Here is a 9760-nt window from a genome sequence, read left to right as displayed (position 1 = left end):
TAAAATATTAAACTATAAGCCATAATATATTAACATTTATAATATATGAATATATATCCACAATACACATATTATGGATATACATAAATATGCAGAGGACCTGGTGCAGATTAGTGCATGCCTTTTACAATTGTGTTCAGTTTCTGTGAGTTCATATGAACTTTGCTCATGTTGATTTAGAAAGCTCTATTTCTTGGTGTCCTCCAACCCACACTTTTTCTGCCCCCTATTCCACAGAATTCTCTGATCTCTAAGGGGAAAGATTTGATGAAAACACCCCATTTAGAGCTGAGAGTTCCAGGCAGTTCTCATTTTTTTTTGATGGCCACTGATCCAGCCATTAAGTGCTTCATCATTCCTTCTCTACGACTCTTTGACTTCTATTATGTGACTGCATCTTACTTATCATATATACGGCATGCTTTTGAACCTGTGAAATCATCACACCATCAGGGCACAAGCTTTTTAATGAAAGTATTAACTAGGCAATACTTCAACAAAGGAATATTTTTAGAGTATGTATTCCAAATGCATTCTTATGTGTTGGCTCTATTGTTACCATAGTGTTTAATCACCTATAAAATATCCTTCTGGGCCAAAAAGGCCAAAATTTATTTGAGAATCTCAGGACAGTAGTTGTGTCTTGGTTAGGGTTCTTCAGTCCAAATTTTTTCTTAAAGATATGTTTATGCCTTACAGATATTTATTTAAAAGTGTATTGGTAAGCATCATTCCACTCCTCATTACTCCTGTTATAAGCCTATTCCTAAGGAATAAAGTACAAATTTGTTTACAAGGCATTCAATATTGTTTAATCCAGTACATTCAATTAGATTTTATTGTCATCATGCATCACATCCAAGACACAAAATTTCTAGTGTCAGTGTGTTTCCTAGTTCATGTATCACAATGTCAGAAGATCTCCCAGTAGCATTCACTCTTAATCTCTCACTGGGTATTCATTACCATGTGGAATCAATTGAAAAATTATTATTAATTTCTAGAGTATTCTTTTAGTTATAATATTATTCAGAGCATGAGAAATTCATTATTTCATCATTATTTCATCAGGAGAAACTCCTTCAAGATTCTGATAAAAACCAGTGAACACTATCTGACATTCATTAAATCTAATTTCAGGAGACATCCAATGACGACATGGAAAAGGAGAACAAAACGTTATGGACAGAGTTTGTTCTCACAGGTCTCACATGCCAACCACAGTGGAAAATCCTTCTGTTCCTAGTGTTCTTGGTAATATACCTCATGACCATTATGGGGAATCTTGGTCTTATCACTCTTATCTGGAATGACCCTCGACTTCACATCCCCATGTACTTATTTCTTAGTAACTTAGCCTTTGTGGATACTTGGTTATCATCCACAGTGACACCAAAGATGCTATTCAACCTTTTAGACAAGGGCAAGGTAACTTCTCTTTCTGAATGCATGGGGCAGTTCTTTTCCTTTGCAATCAGTGTGACCACAGAATGTTTTCTCTTGGCAGCAATGGCTTATGACCGCTATGCTGCTATATGCAATCCTTTGCTTTATCCAGTAATTATGACCAATAGACTATGCATTCGCTTATTAGTTTTATCATTTGTAGGTGGTTTTATTCATGCTGTAATTCATGAAAGTTTTTTATTCAGATTAACCTTCTGTAAGTCTAACATACTATATCACTTTTACTGCGATGTTATACCACTGTTGAAAATTTCCTGTACTGATCCTTCTTTGAATTATCTGATAATTTTTATTTTCTCTGGATCAATACAAGTGTTTTCCATTATGACAATTCTTATCTCCTACACATTTGTTCTCTTTACAATTCTAAAAAAGAAGTCTGACAAAGGTGTAAGAAAAGCCTTATCCACATGTGGAGCCCACCTCTTATCTGTGTCTTTGTACTATGGACCTCTTCTCTTCATGTATGTGCACCCGGCATCTTCAGAAGCAGATGATCAAGACATGATCCTCTCTCTGTTTTACACAGTTATAATTCCTGTATTAAATCCAATTATCTACAGCCTCAGAAATAAGCAAGTCATAGATTCTCTGAAAAAAATGCTGAAAATAAAAGTTTAGATCTCATTCATATTTGTTAATTTTGTTAAAATTGACAATATTGTGGAAATGAAACTATAAATGTTGGAAGAGATTATTGAATTGAATTTACATATGTTATTGTCTTCTTAACACATTGGTAAGCATCTGCATGCATTTATTATATATGAAAAATTTTGATGAAATGCTCTTTTATCAGAATAAAGCAGAAAGCAAGAAAAAATATAGTTTCATTTTATTACCAAATTTACATCTACAAATATTTCCATCTTTTTATTTCTCTCAAAAGCACTTGGGTGTGATAGAGAGAACATTATGTTATTACACCCAAAAGTCATGTCACATTACTCTGTATTGTTGGCAGTTTTGTGGTGAATTAGTTGAAGAAAACCTCTGAAATACTGACAGCTATCAAATATCTTTAGATTTATGTGAAATATTGAATTTCAGTTGCTGAAGAAATCTAATTCAGATGTTTTATAGATGAATAGAAAAATATTTATACATAGTCAAAAGCACAGTCTAAGCCATGAAGGTAGAGCTACCAATCTGAAGAATGTCTTAGCTTGTTGTACTTCTTGAATTAAGAAAAGAAGTGAGTTATTTCTCTTAGAACAATTCATAGGTTGACTTATTATGAATTAAAGTATTTGAAGAACTAAATAATATATAACCAAGAAAGAAAGAAAGAAAAAAAGAAAGAAAAGTGGCGTAAGGAGAAAGAAATATTTTCATTCTTCCTCCAAAGCTAAAACCAAAAGCCAAACCCTTAGCTCAGAAAGAACACACACACACACACACACACACACACACACACACACACACACACATGCATGTATGCACTACACACATATGCATACCTATATTGGTTTTTCAAGACGAGCTTTCCATGTAGCTTTGGAGTCTGTCCTGCAACTAGCGCTTATAAACCCAGGCTGGCCTCAAAATCACAGAGATCTACCTGACTGCCTCCCAAGTGCTGAGATTAAAGGGTGCACTACCACTTCCCAATAAACACACTATATTTTTAAGTAGGATCAAAATGTATTGATATGACTTATACACACAGGAGACATTTAAAAAATTACTTAAATTCAAGTAATGGTGAGAGGATCTGATACCATAACACCTGAGAGACGGCTGAGAATAATAACCCTTTGATATTAGAGACTTTATCTATAGTTTTTAAAAATAAGAAATTACCTACAGATCTAATCTTACTATCAGTCTCTTAAAATATTATTAAGTCTTTTTTCATACTGACTGATATTCTTATCCTGAAGAACACTTACCTCCTGCATGTTTAAAAGTTTAATCACTGATTTCTTTTTCTTTTCTTTTTTTTGTTTAAATAACATTTTACCATTTATTTTGCATACCAACTGAGTTATCCTCCCTCCTCTCTTCTCATTCCCTTCCCTTTCCCATCTATCCCCCCTTTTACCCTGTATCCACGCATCCACTCCTCCTCCATCTCCATTCAGTGAGGGGTAGGCCTCCCTACCATAGGCTTTCACATAGCATTGCATATCAAGTTGAGGCAGGACCAAGCTCCCCTCCCCCCAGGTCAAGCAGGGTCCAGGTAATCCAGCATGGGGAACAGGTTACAAAATCCAACTAACCACCAGGGAGAGGTCCTATTCTCACTGTTAGAGGCAGTAGTAAAAGATCAAACTATATGATTTTCATATACATGCAGAGGGCCTGGTCGGTACCATGCAGACTCCCTGACTGTTGGTCGAGCATCCATGAGCTCCTGATAGCTCAGGTCATCTGTCTCTGTGGGGTCCCCCCCCCATCATCCCTCTGGCAGGAACAATCCCTACTCCCTTTCTTCTACAAATCTCTCAGAACTCAGAGCAGTGCCTGTCTGTGGATCTCTGCTTAAGTTTCCATCAGTTACTGGATAGAGTATCTCTGATTGAAATTAGGGATATCACCAATATGCTTACAGTAGATGGTCAGTTCAGGTACCCCCTACACTTTTGCTCGGAGTCTTATTTGTGGATCATCCTTGTGGGTTCCTGAGAGTTTTCCTGTCACCAGGTTTTTTCATAACCCCAAAGTGCCTCCTCTAAAAACTTACCTGTCTTGTTACTTTCCCCTCCATCCTACCTTCAATTCGCCCCCCACACCCACCCAGGTCAACCTGCTCCCTCTAGTTTCCATTCCTCCAACCCCATTCCCCACCCCCAGTTTCCCCAGAAGATCTTTTCTACTACCCCTTCTCAGTGAAATCTATGCATCTCTGCATCTCTTTGTGGGCCCTCCTTGTTATCTGTCCTCCTTGGGGCTGTGGATTGTAGGTTGGTTATCCTATCCTTTACTTCTAATATTCACTTATGAGTGAGTATGCGGCGAGCCCTGACCAGCAGGGAATAACACCACGACTCGAGGATCCTTCTTCAATCACAGTTTATTGAAGCGCTGCTTGGTTGAGGGAGAGCTGAAGGTGAGGGGCCCCAACCAAGGCAGGAGGTGTGCTTATATGCAGGGTGTAGGCGTGTCTAGCTGGCCTACTACACAAGGCTATACAGGATTGGACGGCTGGTGTTGCCAGGCAGATTAGCAGGCAAAAGAATGCAAAACAGCACAGAAGCGCTGATGTGAAAAACAACTTAGGGCATCGCCCTGAGTGGAAGCCGGCGCCATCTTGTAATGGCGGACGGTCGTCACAGTTCCCCCTTTTTGTTTTTATAAAAAGAAACAAAAAAGGACTTACTCCCGTTCTGGTCTCCGCCTCATGATGCGTGGACCGATCAAAGGAGGCCTTAGCCAGCCAACACTCCTTCTCCAGTGCAATGGGTGCAAACCCCTGAAGGTGCAAAGGCAGTGTAAGACTGACAGAGCAATAGCATGGTCCCTCTGGGTGCAATGGCGTTAACGCCCCCAGGTGCAAGGGCACCACACTATGCGTCCTTAAATACCGCTATCCAAGCTTGAGGGGAACTGCCTGCATCCATCGCTGCTAGTGCCTTAGCAATTGCCATCTTTTCCACCTGTCGCCTTCGAGAGATCCGGCACAGCAAAAACAACGCCAGAACAACGCCTGCAGCAAGCAGAACACCAAACATGCCAACTCCCACCCACTCTTTGAAGTAGGAAATAGTTTGTAGCAACCAATCAGTGTATCCTTCCAGGGTAATCATCTCGGCTCGAGTTTGATTAAGGTCAAGGATGCTTAGAATAAGATTTCTCTGCAAACTTTTAAGCTGTCTAGACCAATTTTCTGCAAGCAATTGTCCTAATGCTTTTGACTCATTAGCTTTAGCTAAATATGGTGTAACACATACTGCGGGAGTCTTATCCACGCAACTCATACTGATAACATTAAACAAAGTATACAGATTATTTTTTAGCAAATCTACTCGCTTATTCAAAAGCAAAATGCCAGAGGCCAGATGTTTGTTAATTGTTACCTGTACCGTTAAAGCAGAGGACGTTCGTTGAACCACCTCGTTAATAGTTAGAACAGTTTGAACTTGATTGGCCATAGCAATATCAGCTGCAACAGCAGCTGCTGCAGAAGCTACAATTGCAGTCATTATTGCTGCAGTAATACCAAAATCACGCTTCTCTCTTAGCAAAGTTACGATAGGAAACTTATTAGGATCAGCAACTACTGGCACAGGCACAAAAATAGGAATTCTCATTATTAAGGCCTTCTGGGATCCTCCATCCCAACATCGGAATGCTGTATGTCATTAGAACATTCATCATTCTCGCCGTGAGTCTTTGGCGCGTCTTTTATCTTTCTTGTGAGTCTTTCTGACACCCAGATGGGATCCGGACGTTCCTGCGGGAAAACACAAATAGCTCCCCTGGATCTCATTATAACTGGATCCGGTCCATACCATTTGTTATCAAGCATATCACGCCACATCACTTGTTGCTGTTCAATAGAGGCCACAAAAGAATGACGGTCAGCGGCCGTCCTATTGTCTGCATCTCTAATTAAAAAATTTAAAGTAAATAAGGCATAAGCAATCCTTTCTTTAGGGGTTGCATGTTTTGTTATTCCCCCTTTTTGTTAATCCCGTTTTATGGGTGACTTGTAAACGAGTGCAGAAGTCTTGGAATCCCCGGGACGTATACGTTGGGCCATTGTCAGTTTTTAGAAGTTGTGGTTTTCCCCAAGCTGCCCAAGCGTCCAGGCAATGGGTTTTTACATGAATCACCTTTTCTCCAGCCAGTGGTGAGGCAAAAATGACCCCAGAATAAGTATCAATGGAAACATGTACATACTTGAGTTTTCCAAATTTAGGAATATGGGTTACATCCATTTGCCAGAGGGCAAGAGGTTTAAGACCTCTGGGATTGACCCCCACATGGGGGGGTGCAGAAACTGAACACACCTAGTGCATTGCACAACAATTGCACACGCTTGTTCACGTGAAATTGAAAATTTTAAGCGCAGGGTGTTAGCAGGAACATGATAAAGATGATGAAACTCTGATGCCTGAGAAACAGAATCATTTAAACATAGAAATGTAAGGCGTGTCGCCTTATCAACTAAGTCATTCATTGCCGCCATAGGTCCAGGCAACAAGGAATGTGCTCTTATGTGGCCAATATAGAAGGAATAATTACGTTGCAAAATAACATTTCTAATCTGATTTAATATAGGAGCTGCCAAGCTATGCATTTGAACAATCGCAGCTGTTTCCAAATAAGCAACGGCATTAACTACATAATGCGAATCAGAAAAAATATTTATAGCACAGTTCGAAAAATCCTTGAAAACTTGTAGAACCACTAAACATTCCACCACTTGAGGTGTATCAGGTGCAAATTGGAATACTGGTGAATATTCATTAGTCAATTTTAATTGTATCTGTTGTTGAATATCTCTGTCCCATAGATTAATAGGAATCTGAACTACAAATGGTTAAAAGGTACCCTTCTGTTCTGGAGTCTGCCAATGTAGTGTTTTTGCACTAATTTCAGGCGTCTCTTGGTAACCCAGGCCCTGTAAAGATTGAGATGCCTCCTGGAGAGGCCAATACTTTGGCCATTCCTCCCGGCGCATAACACTCCTATCCGCACCTGTGTCAACAAGGCCTGAGAACTCTTTTCCTTCAATCTTCAAGGTTAGCATTGGCCTATTGCCCAGGTCCAAGGACAAACAGGCCAAGTCAACACTCGTTGAGCCAAAGCCTTGAAGTCCTCGTTGTTTAGACTTAGCTGAAAAGTTCCCATGCTTGGAAGGGACTATCAACAATTGTGCAATGCGATCTCCAGGGGCAATCGATATGATTCCAAAAGGAGAGTGACACATGACCTTGATTACCCCTTGATAGTCTGGATCTATCACTTCCGGCAAGATTATCAAACCTCTCATAGTATTAGAAGATCTCCCTAAAACTATTCCTACGGTGTTATTTTGAAGAGGTCCTGTCATGTCTGTGTCAAGTACATGCTTTAGCTATTTCCATCCAATCTGATGGAGTCATGGCCTGAGCAGTTAATCTCTTCAGCAACGTTAATGTATAATTTGCTGAAGGGCCATATGTTTGGGCTGCTTGCACAAAATCTTTAAGCTGTTTATAGGAGATTGGTTCATACCATCTATTATTTGTCTGAGGGTCTTCGAATACAGGGAAAGCAGAGGCCAGTCTTGACCAAGTAGATCCCCGAATGAAATGACATCCGGATCTCGATTCCTCATATGATGGCGGTTTCCGCCATCATATTAGATATCATATTAGATATCACATTAGATATATATGATATTATATTAATATGATACACATTATGATATACATGATATTATATTAACATAATAATATATATTAATATAATAATATGATACATATTATGATATATATGATATTATATTAATATGATACATATTATGATATATCTATCATATTAGACATCATATTAGAGCAAACTCATCTAATAGTGGGTAGAGCGGTGCACTCGGTTCTACCCTGGGTGTGTCGACATCTCTTTTCTCTTTGGACATGTCCTTTTGTGTTTGTTTTCCTCCTTTTTTCTTTTTCCTTTGTTCCCCTTTTTCCTCATCATCCTTGTTGTCCGTCCCTGAGAGACTGTCCTGATATGCCGTTAATGCCCTTCGGCCTGCCTTGAGTGCTTCCACATTTTGATCATCCTTCAAACAAGACCGCATCAGCTTCCAAAATGGAAAAGTTCCTGCTTTGAGTGTACCTTCTTCTCTAGCTCTCACGAGGTCTTTCCCTAGCTTGTCCCAACTGGGGACGTTTAAGTCTCCTGAGACCAAAAACCACGGAGCCGTGCGATCAATGTCCTGTAGGACTTTCTTAAAAGTACCCTCACTGATCTTTAAGTCTCTCTGGCGTAAAATGGCTTGAGCTGAGTGTACAAAAGCCTCACAATGTGAGCTGTGCTTGTTACCCATGACACTTAATTATCTACACAAGATTTATTCACAAGCACGCGCTGCCGTTTTATCTACAGCGGACTTATCTTCGCTTTAAGCACAGCAACAAAGGCACTCCCGCCCAGGCATATGGCAACGAAGCCAAAAACAACACATCATAACAAAATCACCATCAGAAGAAACAGCACAGCAAAGATAATAGGGTTGATTCCTGCAATCAACATACCTGGGGACTTACCGATATCGTCCGCTTCCCGTGTGAAGTTCTGAATCCTCTTTGACCCCTCACTGTGATGCCACCACAGAGGTTCCCGGGTTTCGGCACCAGCTGCGGCGAGCCCTGACCAGCAGGGAATAACACCACGACTCGAGGATCCTTCTTCAATCACAGTTTATTGAAGCGCTGCTTGGTTGAGGGAGAGCTGAAGGTGAGGGGCCCCAACCAAGGCAGGAGGTGTGCTTATATGCAGGGTGTAGGCGTGTCTAGCTGGCCTACTACACAAGGCTATACAGGATTGGACGGCTGGTGTTGCCAGGCAGATTAGCAGGCAAAAGAATGCAAAACAGCACAGAAGCGCTGATGTGAAAAACAACTTAGGGCATCGCCCTGAGTGGAAGCCGGCGCCATCTTGTAATGGCGGACGGTCGTCACATGAGTACACCATGTTTGTCTTTCTGTGTCTGGGTTATCTCATTCAGAATAATTTTTTTTCAGTTCCATCCATTTGCCTGCAAATTTCATCATTTTCTTTACAGGTGACTCCATTGTGTAAATTTACCGCATCTTCCTTATTCATTCTTGGCATCTGAATTTGATCTTCAGAATCCATGTAAAAACCATGGCTTTGTGGCTAAAGTCTGTAACTGAGGACTGGGGTGCTGGTGGTGGTGGTGGTGGTCGGAGACTGGAGGATCACTGAAGCTTATTAGCCAGGCAACTCAATGGAGATGATAAGCCTCAGGCAAAGTGATAGACTTTGTCTCAAGAAATAATATTGGAGACCTATCGCCTAAGATATATGACTTAGTTCTTTTGTTTTGTTATGATAAAAATGATTTGTCAAAAGCAAGTTAAAGAAAAAGGTTTCTTTGGCTCTCAGTTTCAAATCGCATTCTATCACAGCAGGGAAGCCACAATAGGAGGAATTTGAGGGAGCTGATCACGTTATATTCTGTAATCAGAAGTGATAAATTCTAATGCTCAGTTCACTTTCTCCATTCTATGCAGTTAGGGATCCTCACTCACAGAATATTCCTACGTGTAGAATCAGATCTTCTTACCACAATGCAGTTAAGATAACCCCCACAGTCATGTTTTGAGACCCATTG

At 40.3% G+C, this 9760-nt stretch overlaps 1 protein-coding gene across 1 annotated transcript; it reads left to right on the top strand.

Annotated features, from left to right (window-relative positions):
* The first annotated feature begins 1158 nt into the window (after positions 1 to 1158).
* Positions 1159 to 2088, top strand: LOC142839091 (olfactory receptor 5H17). Its single transcript, XM_075954952.1, has one exon. It carries the CDS (start codon positions 1159 to 1161, stop codon positions 2086 to 2088), a length of 930 nt encoding a protein of 309 aa, XP_075811067.1.
* Positions 2089 to 9760: the final 7672 nt, after the last annotated feature.

This window comes from Microtus pennsylvanicus, chromosome 1 (assembly GCF_037038515.1).
Source record: "Microtus pennsylvanicus isolate mMicPen1 chromosome 1, mMicPen1.hap1, whole genome shotgun sequence".
Lineage (NCBI taxonomy): Eukaryota > Metazoa > Chordata > Mammalia > Rodentia > Cricetidae > Microtus > Microtus pennsylvanicus.
Note: the sequence above shows the minus strand (reverse complement) of the source record. Positions and strands in the feature narration are given on the sequence as shown.